The 18,211-nt window shown below is 35.6% G+C and overlaps 1 protein-coding gene across 1 annotated transcript in view; it reads left to right on the forward strand.

The window, feature by feature from the left end:
- Positions 1 to 18,211, forward strand: part of LOC108621913 (uncharacterized) — a 55,294-nt gene that overhangs the window by 24,567 nt on the left and 12,516 nt on the right. The window contains exon 2 of the mRNA XM_018019515.2: positions 7,195 to 7,286. Within this exon, the coding sequence (XP_017875004.2) occupies positions 7,217 to 7,286 (70 nt within the window). The 5' untranslated portion in view covers positions 7,195 to 7,216. The remainder of the gene's footprint in view (positions 1 to 7,194; positions 7,287 to 18,211) is intronic.

Consider the following 18,211-nt stretch of genomic DNA (forward strand, 5'->3'; position numbering starts at 1 on the left):
GCTTAATATTAGAAAATTATAGAAAAATCTGCCAGTGAGGAAGAATTGGAACATTTACTTTAATCACATTCATGATGTTCAAACCTTAGAAACAAAACTTTTTGTAAAGCATTCATCCTTTAATGGCATTTATGTTACATGCAAAATATTTTGCTTATCATCACAAATGAAGGAGATATTTATATCAATTTGTATTCTCAGTGAGAAGTATCATTGTTGAGAAATACTCTGTGAGGATGAATACCATATAATAGTATATATGTATACATATAACTTTTATTTATATCTTCTCACAAAATTAATTCTCGATGATTGTAACGGACATTTTAATTAAATGTAATAACGTAAATTAAGTTTAATGATAATAGTCAGTGAATAATTAACTGTTTTTCCATAATTCACGTCACTCTATTATTGCATCCTTCCGAGAGAATTCCAACCCTTTTACGAACACGGTTAATTAATTAAAATACATGCATGAATCTAATATCACCAATCATTTCACATGTCGAACGATTAAATATAGACGACCCGTCTTTTATTAGTGAAATTCAAGTCTTACAGCCTCGTCAATTTTTGTCCCATTAATTAATAGAAATGACATATGACGAACGGTTTTTAAGAAACCCTCGTGTGAAACTCGCGCTCCCAATTATTTAGTAATTAGGTAACTTTCGTCTATTAACGAAGTTCCTTTAAGAGGAAACCGTGTGCACGTTCTCCCTTGGGCGCAATAATGAGTAGCGTCATCGGTAGGTAAATAAAGTGCGAAACTGTGAGAGGGAACTTCACCCTATCCGCGGCGTTAAAGCATGCTAAAAGTAATTAATTAACCTCTTTTTGTTCCGCGGGTCAATCTCGCAAAGCGAGGTCGACTACTTGTTTGTTCGCCGGAAGTATGGTTAGATCGCGATTAATCTCATTACACATGGGTCACTAAACTTTTTGTCACGTAATTGGGTTACCATTAAGCGTCACGCCGCTTGCTTGCTGAAAATTCGAGGAACTTAAAGCAGCCATCCATTCAGATAAAAAATGACTTTCTCCCTATTTCCTTTTTCAACTTGTGCTCTTACTTGTGAAAGTGAGTGACTGGTCTATTTATTTGCTTTCTTTCATTTTCTGTACATAATTATTTATAATATACCTTCTCCTTTCTAAATGATTAACAAATTAAATGTATCCATGATAGTTATTCGATAATAGACAGAAAAATGCTTTTCTTAAGCGTTGGATGACAATGTGGCATTAGTTTTCAAACAATTGAACCAATTATAATGTCCATCCAATGGGAGTGACAGATGGCTTTTCTCTCCCCTTCTTAGGATTTCATTTATTTCGACGTATTATAATACCATTGAAAAGTTGGAAGCTTTATGCTGTCAGGGATTACGTTACTTTAATAAAAATGGCGATAAACTGGGATTTGAAGAAAATAAAACTCGACGGGGACAATTTCGATCGATTTCAGTTATCTCTGCGAGTTCGCAATTATTAATTGTTCCAAGTTCCCTAATCTCATCGATCATTAATTTTTTGGTTCATTACTATTATACACTATGGAAGTACGTCACGTTGAACTCCGAAAGAACTTTATCGAGTTTCCAATTGATTAGCTTATTTTCGTACCTCGAATCTCACCTTGGGGCTAGATATATACACATATATTTACCCCAGTATTGGAAATCAATCGACTAAACGTACTATATTTAAGTGATTAATTAATACTTACCATTAAAGGAAATTAAGCTCGACCGGCTAACGAAATTATAAGTAATAATACCTTGTGTCCAACATTGATTTATCACTATCTCCTTTAGCAAAATTTACGACGAACAAAAACTGAAAGTCTTGATATATAGGTCTTGAAATATCGATTATTATTTACTTATTTTGGATACTACAGAGACTTTAAAATATTCTGAGGACATCTATTTATACCGTTCAAGGGTTCTTCTAAGTGACATAAACAATAATGTAATTCTGTTCGACTAGTTTCAAATATATTTACTACTACATAGTTTATTATGTACATAAAGTTATGTTCAATATGCTGAACTGGGAACGATATGAAATACTAAGAATTATTGATGGGGAAATATAAAATCTGACAGTTCTTTAAGAGGCTAAAGTAGTCACGTGATTTTTTCAATACGCGCCGGTAACATTTTGACGTTTTTCGCTCTGGTTTATCGATAACCAGACAAAAATAGTGCAAAATGTGAGTTTACGAGAATACATCTTTCGTCCTTATCTTAAAAGTGTATTCCCGTAAACCCATATTTGGTTAATTTTGTAAGTAACATTGACATTCTGCTTTATTGGTGCTGCTATCGGAATCTATTCCCATAATCTCTGCCATATTTTTGTCAGTGACACATTAATTTTTCAAAGAGTTGCACAATCCGCTCTAGTTAAAAACATTTTTATCAGGCGAATGCTTAACACAACTAACTTACCAAACGCTTGCTGGTAAATTTATATCATAACTTATTGTATCAGTCCCCGGGAATAAAGCAACAACTTCGCAAAGATGGCAGAACTTTTAAAGCAGTCCTCATCCCACAAGTATCGCTGCAGAAGAAATTTAAAGGAAAACAAACTTCCAACTTGACTGTTGTAATTTTATTCCTAAAGTATGAAATTACTTTTATCCCGGAGACGTATACGAGCAAAGCTCACCCAAACTGTAACACGCTTTCTCCTGATTTTTATACCAGTGTCGATGAATGTTAATTGATTAAACTATGCCACTTTTGGTCGACGATAACCGTACCGTAAGAGCGGTATGAATTTCCATTCCAGATGGCTGATTGTTCTCGCGGTTTGATGAACGAGCAAACTTTATTTGAGAATTTTCTTAAACGGAGTGCCGTCGCGCCGTGACGCGCGTTTAAGGTGCGCCGCGCACCGCGTCGGTAAACTCATTGTCCATTCGACACGAATGAAATTTCAAATGTAGATTGGCTTCTTCTTGTCCGGCTCCGCGTTTCCGTTTTAAAGAGATATGGAAAGTTGCAGGAAATTAAGAACAGACTCGATGGTCTGCTCGCTTCTACAAATATTTAGATAGCACTGTTGCTTCGGGGCACTGGAACTTCTCAACTGTCAACCGTAGCATATTTTCGTGGGGAGCAGAAGTCAAATCGTTTCGATGTTTTGATTAATTTGAAGCCGCCTAAGAACAATTTTGACGATGCAAAGACCTCCTACCAACGCTAATAATAATAAATATTTATCGATCGATATAATCATACAGTGATTTGGGTTTTTGATACTCTAAGGGCGAGTCAGTAGATCGGATGGTCGATACCGATTGTGGAAGTTCATAATGGGAAGGTAAACTTGACAAGGGGTCTGCGTCTGATTAATCACTGACTCGAACTACTGAATCCACTCACAGTTGGATCTCTGATAACTGCTGATTGTGTAATGTTATATTATTTATCATTCTGTCTGCACACATTAACAGCGTTCTCTTTTGACTGATCTCTCGGTTGAATTACTTAACAAAATTATAACTCAACCTAATTTATGAATTATATTTTCGTCGAATAAACGCGTAATACATTCGCTGGTTTGTAAGTACGTGGAAATGAAAATAACATAGATTACTCTCAGGAAATTGGGTTTCATAATTTTTCAAATCATGAACGTAGTCGTTACAAGACCATTTCTATTACGTTTCCATATAGAACCACTGGAAATCCAATAAAATGCAATCTCTAACGACGCATTTGTTTACGACCAGTAATAATTTGCACGTGTTTGTGTTTAAATCGTCGAAAATGTCACACCTGTTGCAGCACATAAGGTCGTACCAGCTCGGAAAGCGATGTACTAACTACGGCACGATTTTTTTTTATTAGAGCAATTTCTAACTTTCCCACAGAAAAATATGGTTATGCAACGAAGTGAACAAAATTCTAAGTATGTCCGTACTGAAGTTTTAAGATTGTATGAGTCGTAAGATCTCTGTTAAAAGTCCAAGAAATATGATAAAAAGCTATGCCCACTATTTGAAGCGATAAACTATCAGGAAAAATTTTTTTCGCTCATTACATAGTAAACTAAGCCTTATAGTATCCTACAAAAAATTATGTTGTGCTGTTCAATATTAAAAAAGTTATTCCGTTTTAAAAAGCGTGCCAATACTTTTTCGAGCTACTCTATATCTAATAATTGCTAACATTTCAATGCTTTGTCATTGTTTTTATTTAAGAACTCATACAACCGTAAGCTCCTTTCAATATCCCTCTTGTAATCCATTTTTTACGTAAAGATTAAGATTTATGAGACAAGCTTCTTCACATCTGGCTTTAAAAAATGAATTGAAGGGTAGATAAAATTCGTCAGTTAATACCTTATACAATGCATATTTTATGAAAAATTAAATAATCGTCATATAATACAGTAATACAGTCTTTATTAAAAATTATTTAACTTGAGCAGTTTTTAATGAAGCTAATACTTCAACAAAGTACCTTTGGTGAATGTATTAACGGATACCTTTCATAAGGAAAGACTATTCATCGCATAGGATCGATTCATCGTACAATAATCGCCGTGTGTAATTCGTAATTGCTTTAGGGGCATTGTTTGCAGGGAATTGGCTGTTCAGCAGACGCCAGCGTGTCGGTCGAATATCTCCTTGTTAGCCGAAATCCAAACCTAATGTATAACTATTCCTTGGCCAATCGATAAATGTTCGACCGACCGACAAGTAAAACAATCAGAAATTCAAGCCCGAAACGTCATGATTGCGGAAACTTGCCCGTTTTATTCCCATAAGACATTTTGTCAATTTGTAATGAAGTTATTTTCCAAACATGAGCCTCAAAATTGAATGAAATATTGCCATGCCCTTTAGCAAACAGTAATGAGCATTTATTGCCGTGGCTAATGTGCAGTTAATTAGCATGTAATACAAATCTTGTTTGATCTTCAATAATAAAGTGAAATCGACAGTCAAACAAGAAATGGTGAGATATTGCACGTTATTATTCCAGAAATTGTCATTTCTGCATGAAATTTGTTTCCTTATTCATTCAATAATTCTGGACATTTAAATGTCAAACTCGAGGAGAAATAGAATGAAGAATTTCGGTCGACTACATTTCGAAATTTCGACCAAATGTCAAATAACTAATGTCTACTACTGTCTGTTGATCTAATCTGTTTTCACTCTTCACCGGGCAGTACGCGACGTCTGACGTTCTGATTTGTGTGAAATCCCTTTGAAAGACCGAAGATTGTCCTTGCGTAATCCTGTCAGAAACAGCGACGCGACTTTAATATTTTCACTCACGAGGAACATTTTACTTTCTTCATTTTCCTTTTCCTCTCTTGGAAGTCTGTCAGTAACGAGGAATTAAGCGTAACGGAAACTGATTTTCAACTGTTTCAGTTTTCTAATAGATCTCTTCGGGTCATCGCCATCAGTTTTTCTTTTGCTTGCCAACAGTAGAAATCATTGAATCTGGTTACCAGCTCGTTCTCCAGCGATATACAATTTTTCTATCTAAATTTGCATCTGGCAAAGAGTTTCCTTAGGGTAACAGTGCCGTTCCGTTGCGTTATCTCCGTGCTTCGGTCTCATTTAAAGTTTTTAAATTATGTTTTTCTTATTCCTCCCACATTCGCGAGGCTCCTTCCCTACGCGGGGTCGGATTTTTCAGGCTTCCGGTTTTACGCGAGCTCGACCGCGCCCGCTTTAACTTCGTCCCTCGGCTTCATTTGCTTAAATAAGTCCCTCTGTTTCGAGATACCACGAGAGATAAATCTCGCGGTACACGTAACGTTAACCAGAACCCGGTGGAAATAGGAAGCGTCCGAATGAAAGGAGTAACGTCGGAGAGAAGCGAATGTGGTACGAGAAAAGTATCGTAAGGCATAAAGAATGATAAGTAGTGAATTTAAATGATAATAAATGGAACATTAGGGTAGATCCACCATTCGTGTTCACCAGTACCTGATTTATTTCGATATATATATATTAAGTACCCTGGTGTTATTTTCATTATAATTAATTTACTATATAATTAATAATACATATAATTAATTACTTTTATAATTAATGGAATCTCAGTATACGACATTAATTCGTTTAGGACGTACACCAAACCAAACTTTTTCATGAGAAGTAATGTAAAAATGATTAATCCATTCTCATGTAAAAAAAAAAAACTATTGATATTATACATATCTACGTTAATGGGGTTATAAAATAATTTTAACACTGTTTAAACACATAAACAAAAAATGAGATTGCTCATTTAATTAATAATTATAAATCATTTATGACATATATACTTTCAATGTTAGTCTGAGAGACTTCTCGAAAGTAGAGACAGAAGCCTGTGTCAGAAAATTGATCAATATCATTGCAAATACTTTAATTACATTTTTTCCAAGGGTACGTCTTCTCGTTAATCCCCTGTCGCTTTATTCGAAAAATCATTAGCCGCTCGTTTAAAACTCGCAATGATATCTTATAATCGATATCTCGTCGGTAGCTCGCTAAAGACTGCAGCGTCGTTATTCCCCGAAGAAACTAATGAAGAGTAATAGACTGTCTCTTCTAGAGTATACTCTCTCACTCGTTCGATACAGTTCCAAAGTTTCCTTCACTTTTTCGACTTTGCTCCAATGGCCGATTTCAACCATATTACCATTACCATGAAAAAATTTTCTCTCTTTTTCCCTTCTTTAATTTCATCTATCCCCCTTACCCCGTCTCTCGCACAGAAAATGTAAAACGAATCGGAATTAAATTGAAGTAGATTACGAATTTCCTGCTAATATTTCACATTCAATCAGAAGCCCGGTGAATCAGATGCTGTGATATACATATATGCCGATCTCATATTACTTACTAATCTTTTACTAAGATTAGTGTAAAAGATTTGATTTGTATAAGAATTCACATATTATTTTATGTCTCATTCATTGTTGCTATTGATTTAATACGTTCCTAATATTATCATTAAATTAAAAGTTTGCGCAGTTTTACAACTCGGGGATGAAAGGTAGCAATGTTTTTGTATTTAATATCGAAGACAATGGAATACGAAAATGTTATAACGCGCTAATCAAGGGTTTTGTTCGTTAACGAGCTGAAATGAATTGGTTGTCGCAATTCAATTATTCCGAATGCATTTCCATGTGTTTAATTAACTTCTTTCATTGTTTCAGGTGGATCAATGACCGCGACAAAATGGTTGATCAACAAAAAGCGATTCTAATGGTGTTAATAGCTCTCGTGATTTATCCAAACGATATTTTTGGTAAGTTTTTTTTAAGAAATCATTCTATACTTGATTGATCTATGCAAGGTCAATGGCAGTACGTGTACGTTTAGTTTTTCAAATTCAAATTATTCAAGGTAAAAAAACAGAGTACTCATAATAAAAAAAGTAATTAAATCGACTTTTTTTTTCACTGAAAAAAATTCTTCTCTAAAGAGGTTAATATTTTAATCTTCCCCCAATATCATCTAAATTATTACTAGGCAATAGAATTTACGAGCCAACGAATGGTACGCGGATCTCAATTTCGTTACGGATCGTTCGCGACAACAAAATTCCCCGGCGTTTTAATCCGGACTCGCTCGCGAATATAAATCACGCTATATTGCTCGGTTGAGTCCTGTTTGTTACAGGAGCAAGATGAATTTAATTCGGAACAATTAACGTAATTAATCGCGCCGATCTCGAAGCTATTTTTACTCGCTGAAAATCGGGCAACAGGAACGAACGTGCACGAACGAGCTGCGACCAAAAAAAAGGGAGGAAAAAGAAACGCGTTTGTGATATTCAGCGAGCAGGTTTTTCGAGTACGTCAATTACCGAGGTAGGTAGTAGGGAGAAATTCTTTCCATGAGAATTTCAAAAAACCGACTGAACGGCACGTCGCGTTGCGCGGGAGTTATGATGCATCGCGGTCCCGCACCAATTTTGCAACTAAGCCGTTCACTTCACGACCACCTGTAAATACAATACCGGAACTAATCCGCTTTTGAAACGCACACTGTCACCGACGATATACGCTGATATTGGCCTTACGACTCCCCAACCCCTGCCCCCGCCGCCGTCGTACTCCTCCTGGTGAAATATTACTTTTTGCGAATGCCAGCCACGCTGTTTCCTTTTCGTAGACAAACCGGATGAATCGGGGTAACTTGCCGAAAATATAAACAGCGCAAGAGAAAGAGATACAGTAATCTCCGAATATATGGCCACATTTTCCTCCCGGTATACGTTTGCGAGTCATTCCCTCTAATTCTTGGTAGTGCTCGCTGCACGCGAACATCGAGTCTTATCTATACTTATTACTATTTTTTAGTTTATTACATTATTCTTCTATACTAAGGAATCAGTTTCATGTTCATAAGGATAACTGAGACATTATTTGAGATACAAGAAAATTATACATATAGAACCTCATTCGTAGATAATAATAGTATCTACAACTTTTGTTGAAAACATTTCTTGGTAGGATCAATAATTAACGAGTTATTAACAATTAACTGGTAGTCCATGTAATACGTACACCTTATACTGAGGTATCAATTTCATATTCATAAGGATTATTCAGAAAATATTGGAGTTACAAGAGACTTGTATAGAATTTTATTTATGAATAATAGCGTACCTTCAACTTTTGTTGAAAACATTTTCTGTTAGCATCGAATCTTATGTATGTTTATTCTTTTTCTCTCTCAATTGGTGTCGCGCTCGTGATATTTCACTTTTTCCGATATTGTACGTTCGAACGACGGGTGATTCCAGGAAATCCATGCTTTCGGATATATGGCCAACCTCAGTCTCGATCGGTGGCCATATATCCGAAGAATACTGTTCATTCCGCTTCTATCACGCGTTTTATCGAAGAAATTTCATCATAATTATGATGAAACTGTGCATCATTCGAAACTAAGAAGTGCAACATTTTTGTAACATCAATACAGTTTTACTGAATTGCTCTCAATCAATACAGTTTTACTGAATTGCTAATCTGTTCAAATAGCATGAAAATATAAGTGAAAAAAAAAGAATGCTCTTCCAACTTCGCAATTAACGTTACGACTCATCGACCGTTCTGGTTCAGCCCTCTAGATTTAGAACGATATTCATCGAGCATTCCCCTCCGTCAGCAACTCATCTTGAAATGAAGTCAACAGTCAGATTCAGACTACCTTTCAACCCTCAGCGATCCTCACGAAAAACATCCTCTGCTAATTCCCCCTTTTCCACCACTTGTTGATAAATATACATTCAAGAGGAATGACAACTGGGGCTTTTCGATTATCACTTCAGACGCTCCGTTTAGATAGCTTCAGTACACAGATAGGTAGTAGTATAATTGTTGTGAAAGTCAGTGTAATACAAATGCACGTCCTTCTTAAATTAAGTACACCTAACTCGTGAACTAAAAGAAATTCGTATTTAGATTTCATTTCCTTTATTTTATGTTTATTTTGCACAAGGATCCGCAGTCTGACAATTACTTATTATTGTCATTGATAAAGATATTTAATGAAATGTTGGCTAAATATATTTTGTAGGCAGTATAATATAAAGTACATGAAATTGAATGAAACTCATTAACGGGATTCTTTCGTCTTTTAGATGTCCACATACTTTTGAGCGGCAGTGTACTTTTCTCAAGAATTTGAGCGTAGAACTAGAGACTTGAATAATTCTTTAAGAATATCACACGCAATTTACACCCGTGTACACATTACAGCCGCGTTTACGGTTCCTCACGGCAGGACACACAACGCGCCGCACCAAAGTCGCGATTACATCGAATAGTTCGCGACGTTGGAACTCGTTTCGAACAAGCATCATGGGCTTTATTGTAAGCACCAAACTACCGTGCTTTGCAATCACGAAATTCGACTCGAAATTATTTCGAACAGTCCACGCGGTACCCGCCCCCACAATAAATGCGAATCGAGTTTATATTGAAAGAAAAAGGAGGACGTATTGTATTTACGCTCAAGACGTAAATTTTGTAAATTATTTACTGATAGATTGAAGAATTGAATGTCTAAAAATTGTGAAAACTATTTGAAGCAACAGCTGCATTTTATTTGGCAGAAAATGTTTGGCTGGTTGTAAAAGTTGGAATTTACAGCCCCCAGTCTATTTACTCGAATAATAAATTCCGTGACTGAAGGGTGGGTATGGGAATGAACGAACGGTTGAGCGTTTTCGTTATATCGAATATTGAGCGCTAATGGCCGACAGTGAAAGGGATAAATAAGGTCCTGAAGGAACGTGCGAGGCGGTTGAAAAGAGGCTTCCGGCCAATTGGGAACTTCTGCTTATCGGCTGCTTAACGAACGAGGAGACGAAAGGTAGAGGGGCCATTCAACGCAGCCAAACTCAAGAATAAATTAAGTTGAATCAATTCCGGCTGCCACTTACGGGCTCCTTCGAGTGTCGTTCATCGTTTCCTTTTCGACGGCCGTGAAGGAATTATGACCCAAACCGAAAGAGAAATAGGAAAGAAAAATTATGGATATAATTTAATGAAGCGTTTCTTCTACGTGCTTTTTATACGAGAACTCCACTGTTCTTTTCTTCCATTTTCGCGATAAAAATTAATAACTAACTGCAAATGCATATTTCACTCGCTCTCTGTTCCTCTTTTCTCTTTCGCAGTCTCTAAGTGTCCGCGACCGGAATCATGAGGATTTATGTTTTTTAAGCCGGCTTGGATCATTCATTATGAAATCGCAGCACGTAATTTTTCATTTCGTCGTTTCGACATATAAATTTCGATATTACTGAGTTCAAAATCGGCTTTATGGCTGCTCTCAACTTCCTTTTTCGTCGTTTAACATAATGCCATATTTCATTTCGCGTTCAGTCGTATTAACTTTTCAACGAACATTTTCGAAAATATTTGAGTAGAAAAAGATGAAAATTAGTGATTATCAAAGAGGATTTACTTACAATGAGAAGTACAACAAAATAATAGAAAATAAAAATGCGAGGCAGAAAAAGAGGAAGTAGAAGAAAATCGGTTCATTTGGAAAGAGAACAGAACTTTGGAACCTAACATATTAAAGAAACTAGTTGTAAGGTATAGTAAAGTAAGAAAAGGACGAGCATGGAGTGTCAAAACATCAGTAGAAATAGATACAAAGGAAAAGTATAAAATACCGAGGTAACGCGGCAGCTGGAGTTAAGAAAATCTTGCTACTACAAAAAGTGTTGCAAGAAACAATAGTTGCAGGAATGTTATAATTGCAGTTAAAGAAATAAAGTTGACCTTCGAATCTACTAAGAACTTCCACTTGCAGAAAAGTTGTGTGCACCATGTAATGTGTCCCTCAAAACCAAACAACTTTTATCCAAAAAATTTTTTCTTATCTCGAAAAATATAAAAGTTATTCAAGTGGTCTGCGTTAGGCGACTCACCCTGTAAAATATAACATCTTGTTTACAATCATTTAATAATGAACAATTTGTTTACAATTATTTAATAATGGACAATTCAATCCCTACTCTACAGTTCCAATTGTCGTACATTGCAACAAATCACTTGTTTCTTCTGAAATGTTAAAAAATTAAAGCCTGATGATGCACAGAGTTTGAATGTAGCTACCAAAAAGTAGCGTCCAGTAGCTGCAAAACGCTCTCGAACTAATTTCGTACAGCTGTACACGGGAACTGAAATGAAATCCTGTTTAATTTAATTCTATGGAAATAATTTCACACCAGTTTCGTGATATTTCGCACCATAATAACCGACCGGTGTTCCCAAATTAATTACGCGTCGAAACCTTGTTAATCAGTGTCTTCGTTGGGAGGATCTATTTTTATATTATAACACTAAACCTATCGACAGTTTGTGTATATTCCACAGTTGCAAACACTCGTACTTCAGTTTGGTAGCATCTTAAATAATAATTATAAGTTTAACAATATAACAATATTTTCATGCCGTTAATTTGTTTAAGAATTTAATGCCGTTCGATCGATACATGGTAGTTCTAGTGATAAACGAATATTGTCGAGGGAAAAGATCGCGAAAAAAATTGGAGCAAATAATAAATTATTAATCGCTTCCCCATTTATATGAAGAGTACTCTTGGAACATTCTTATTGTACCTAATAATGTGTAACGAATATTGGAAGAATAATAATGTTATCGATAAATACATAAGGAAATTGTCCTAATTTCTCCGTTTTTTGCTCTGGTCTTGATTTCATTCAAAATAATCTCTTTTGGATATAAAATTGCTTATAAATGCTTATACGTTATAAATCCCATAAACTCATATTGGTTAATTTTATGGGTAACATTGACATTCTATTTTATCGCGCTGTTATCAGAGTCTACCCCCTTAATTGATAGATTAATAGCTACAACTTTCTCTAGTCAATATATTGGCGACGAGTTATGATAGCGTACATGCCGTTATTCACATTATTTTAGAATTACAGTAAACGGGTATTGCAATTTAACTTCTCTATTATTACAAAAGTACACACTTCCTAAACACTATCCGTACCTTTTTGTGTACTAAAAATTTCTTTATGTTGTTTAAAGTCCTTAATTTCATGGGCACGTATTTTTAATGAGAAGCGTAGTAACGCGATGAAGGCATGAAATTCCGTACCCGAATAAATTTTTCCAAATTAATTGAGTCTTATCAAGCCCAACAGTGTTGAGAAACATTACCACTTTGACTGCCATGTCAGCCAAATTCAGGTGACGATTAAAGTTGTGTTACTCGAATCAGAGTGATGAATACATTGGCTGTTATTTGGCTGTGGTATTTCGAAAGATAATTAACAGAATATAGATTAATAAAATATGAAAATATATTATAAACTGTTTAATTAAAAAGAGTACTTTGGCAGTCAAAGTGTTGCGAACACTTTTTGTTGTATTTATTTTGTCTTTATTATATTAAAATTATAGGAGAATACACCAGTGAGTAGAAATCGGGACATTTATCTTACGCCTTTCAAAATATTGACATAGACATTATCTATAAATTAACCGTTTAACATTTTTCAATCGAAAGGTGTGAAGGAAAAAGGAGAGAACGTATTGCAGAGCTCTTAACGCGTTGACTTAGCAGAGAAACTCAGTTAACTTTGCATTCAAGATGAGGTACGTCCACTTTGTTCCAGTGTACACCGGCGGGAGTGAATCTGGCCGTTTCTTTCAACGCGAGACAGCCAAGCTTCCTGAACAAATAACTCACGCGAAATCCTTCTATGCTTTAATTAAAGTCATACTTTTTGCACAACAGTAACCCCTCTCCCTTTCTCACGCGAGATGACTGGAATAAAAACAGAGAGGGAAGACAAATAAAAAGAAGGCGTCTAGTTGGGTAAACTGTTCGATGTGGCTCGGTAAAAGTTTCATAATACTCGGCCGTTACTGCGATCATGCGTTTAGTTAATCGTCGTGTGTATATCAGTTAACCGTGAATATGCACAGATGAAAACTGGAGGCCCGGCGCGGTACATTCCGTTCGCCTTTATCGTCGCGATATTGCGTATCATAGATTTACGTTTCCCCCCATAACGTATGCTTTTAATATTGTTTACGTTCGCCCCGCGCCACCGCTGCCGTCGTGATCTACTTTTCAACTGAAGATAATAACAGGCAGCAGGGAAAAGTTTTAGTGCGGTTCATATTTCCCCGGGAAGCCGGGACGGGTGAGCGGAATCGGGAGAAAAGTCTGAAAGACGGGAAGCGGAAACAATGGAAATAATCAACGAAACGGGTTTCGTTACGATCGGAAATGCACGGTGAACGGCGACCGAATGCAAAGATACGTACGCGTATAAAAAATAAATAAATGCAAGAACGAGACATTAGGTCTTTTTTCTGCTTTGTATTAATCCTTGTTCGGGGACGAATTACGGAGAAGGAAATTTTAATAATACTCGCTCGCGTTCAGCGAATTTATCGATAAGTGGCGCAACAGGCATCGATCGTACGGCACTGAAACTTCTCGCTAGAATAGCTTATTATCGAACTTCCCGAAGAAAGCTTATTACCTATATTAAATATCGTAAAATTCTTAACCTCCGCGGAATGTTCGAGTCAGCGTAGGATTAGAATCTTTGCCGCTTCCTGTTTCGTAATAAGGAATTTTATTAATCCTGACGCGACCAAAGTTATTCTCTCCCATTTGCTCCTGTTCTTTTTTCTCCTATACTCTAGAATCATGGTTGGCGAATTTTTTCACAATCAAACATTTCTCCTTTCATTTCTTTCCCCGTCAAACTCGTTAATAGCATATTATAGTTTATTTATCACGTTGACCTTATTGAAGATTTAAGGAACTAATCACGCAACGACGTTCGAACGGAAAATACACGTTTCAACGTCTCCTCGGTTTTTATGTTTCAGTATTGATATCCGATAAACACATAAAATCGATAAAATTGCAGAAGCATCTCAGCGGACTGATCTTATTAATGAACATGATATTTGTTTCTGTCTAGGTAACGTCAAATTTTGCTGAAAATAACGGCTTGTAAAAGAGTATTAAAAAAAATTGGAAAAGAAGTAGAACCCACGAAGTATTAAATTAATCACTTAATGACGTTTGATTTAACACGTTTTCAGCGAAGTTCCTTTCATATTTGTTGATCTAATATTTGTGCGGTCCAATATTTGACTTCCTTGAGCAGTCGAAATGCAATTTTTATCTGCTGTAGTTTGAACGGAATGTAGGGTGTGAGTAGTGTAAAAAGTTTCAAAAGCTGGAATAACGGGAGGCTATTTTTTAAAGCTACATTTTCTCTCCACGAAAAAATTCGCTTTTTTAAAACAAAAGTAAGAAGATAAAAAAAGTATTTCCCTGTCTGAATAGAATTTTCATCATATAACATTGACAAAATAATTATCTTATCAGACGATTACTTTTGTTTCTGTCACAGAAATAGTGTTACATCTTTAGCTAAAACATAAGAACGTAAAATCATATTGTATTATCCTGAGTTAACCAATTTTTCAAAGAAAAAATTGGAGAAAGAATACTCGCTATAAATTACAATAATACAAATCTTTCCCACTTTATGTTCAATACACAGAAATGTTACTTAAATTGAAATAAAATTAGACATCGGGTCTAAGAAGGAAGTGAGTTCTGATATTTTAAGGCAATCTTTCGAAGACAACAATAGCCAATATCCAGATTATATGAACATATTCAATGACGGCTCCAAATCACAGCTGGGTTTCGAGTTACAGTTATACTATAGCGAATCATAATAAAATTATAAGAATAAAACCGCCCTTGTACTATTATATTATATCTCTAATTGCGAAGCTTACACAATATTAAACAGTAAAAATTGGAAGAACAAAGAACAAATTCAACAGAATTATATATTTTAATTCTAAGAGTGTACTGTTTTAGAATCTGTCAAATCTACAAACTCTATTGTCAATGTAATCAAAGTAAATATCTCAATTTCGTATTTTTATTTTATTTTGCATTTAATTGATTAAGAGAAACACATTTAATTTTATTATTTAATTTTGTTAAGCAATGAACAAGGATTAATTTACGCTCTACATAGTGTATAATCATTGTGGTTGCTAATGACTCTTGTAGCTGATGCTTAAAAATTGAAGAATAAGAATAATAATAGGGATGTGTTATTATATATTCCCTGGGTTGGTCGTTCGTTACCCATACGCCGCCGCGCCCGCGAGACGTTTATTCCACGCTTTTATTTCCACGTAATGCCGCCGCCATCAATTTACTTTGCTCTCCCGGCCACTCGGCAGACTGCTTGTCCCACGGCGATTGTCACTTCTACTTATAATACTTTCCGATCCTATTACCACTGTTATGAGACAAATAGGTCAAGCTTGTCTCCTCCAAGATCCCACCGGCTTGACTCCGGGCTTATCTTTTGCCTCCCGGAATTCCTCCTCCCCCTCTCCCACTCTTTACTTCCGCGTTTTTCCTTTTGTCGCACAGTTTACCTCGCGAACGTCTACTGTTTCCGTTTGAACTAAAAAGTGTCGGCCCCGTCTGTTACTTCATTATCCAACGATGACGTTTCTCGGTTCGAATCTTTCAACTTCGGCCTTGCTCTATCCCTTTTCCTTCGTTCTATTACTACCCTCGTGCTGCTTCTTGACATTTGTTTCTCTCTTCCTCTTCATTTTCTTTGTACCACGGACTTGGCGCGGAAAAGAGGTTTAAAGGCCCTCGGGAGAGCGCCGGACAGCCAGACATCAGGCTAATTATTGTAATTCCATGCCTTTGGAATAAGATCCACCGCCGCGTCGGACCGGCTTCTAATTAGACTTGGAACCGACTTTGTTTGTTGACGGCGCAGCCAGCGCATCGCGCGGTGCTGGAGCTTCACGCGACGGGAGTGCGTTCAAGATTTATTCGTTCCTTCCTTCAAACGCGATTCTGATCTAATTGACGCACGAACAGTGCCAGTGCGCAGCAAACGTCGCAACGTTTGTTTTATACATCGGCTAGCGGAAGAAGTAGAGAAATGTAAATCAACGAAATGATTTATGCTGCTTCCACGTAGCAGTTCTAAGTCCTCTATAGCTTATAAATTTTCCTTTAATTACAATAAATTTTCCCAGTTTCATTTGTAATTTAATACCTTATAATGTTCGAGCATTACGTTCTCTCTGAATTTCTTCAGTTCTATAACGTAAATGTTCCAATTTCAGGTCACAAGTTTTACTCAGTGGCTCATTTTATTATAATTTTCAGATAATATGTAAAATTCTATTCTCGCTTATTTTTCTGTTATTTTAAATTAACATATAAAATTATAAAAAAAGAAGCCTTTGTGTTGAAATTGTGACGTGAACAGAAATTGGGACACTTACCTTACGAAAATATTCAATCGCTTGTGTTATAAAAATCTGAGCTCTTAATTATCATTTATAAATAAGATTGAAGTTGTTTAAATAGAGAAATCTTAGAAGAAACGTGTTTTTCGAGTATCTCTAAAGTTAATTAAGTTACAAGATTACAACTGAAAGCAGTTAATAAGTCGAAGTAGAATGAATCATGTGTATGAATTTAATAATACAGATAACTACAGTATATTGTATTATGAGAATGTGAGCTCCTAATTATAATTTATGAATGAAATTTAAGTTGTGTTTAAATAGACAAAATCTTAGAAGAAATGTGTTGTTCGAGTATCTCTAAAGTTAATTAAGTCACAAGGTTGAAACTGAAAGCAGTTAATTAGTCGAGGTAGAAATAAATCGAGGAGTCGAGGAATGATATAAATTTAATAACGCAGATATGTGTATCTGCATAATTAATTTATTAGCAGGTAAATACTATTCTGGTATTAACTGACCAACATATTACGTTTCAATATTCGTAACTGTTTGAATATTTCATTAAGTAAATTTAGTAATATGTCAATATTCAACGAGTGCTTATTTATGAATTACGATTAAATTACAACGGCTGTTATTATATTTTACTAAACAGATTAAATCCAGATTTCCTAGATAATTCACCTTCACTATGTTAAATATCGTGCAATTAACTTCCAACGAATCCAATCCATCCCAGAAGTCTCTTCCCTTTTTAAAGCAACATAAATTAAGAATTTAGTTGAATTCTTTAAAGATTGGATAAAAACATTTAACGAAGTTAAAATGGAATTTCAAAGAGAACGGGCTGGAACGAGTTAACAATGTCCAATGCAAAGCGGTGGATGAAGAAAAAATTTGAACGTAGAAGTTTATCAAATTAAGGTGAAACTCCTGCAAAATAAAGTTCGACGAAATAATTTCGTTCCGGACGTAGCATCTCCAATAAATATACGCGAATTCAATTCAGTCGCTGCTGCGGTTGTATTCTGAAACTTGTTTACCGCAGAAAGGGAAAAAGACTGTTTAATGAAAAGCGACCGAGCGAAGAATCTGATTACTGTGATTCCGTATCAGATACTTCTCATTCTTTCCCCGGGACGATTACGATCAATTTACTCACTCCTTGAATATCACAAGATTTCAGTAAGACATTATAAAAGAACAAAAAAACGTATAGAATAAATTATAGTGTATACAAGAAAAATGTTAAATGTTTGATAAAACGCTACAAATTCCATGCGATGGATATTAAGGATGTATAGGCTATATACTTAAACGATGCTAGCATGTTGAATTTATTATTATAGATTCCTATTACTATTAGAAAGCTACCTGCAAAATTTTA

Source organism: Ceratina calcarata, unplaced genomic scaffold (assembly GCF_001652005.2).
Source record: "Ceratina calcarata isolate Rehan_Ccalc_2016 unplaced genomic scaffold, ASM165200v1 scaffold188, whole genome shotgun sequence".
Classification (NCBI taxonomy): Eukaryota; Metazoa; Arthropoda; class Insecta; order Hymenoptera; family Apidae; genus Ceratina; species Ceratina calcarata.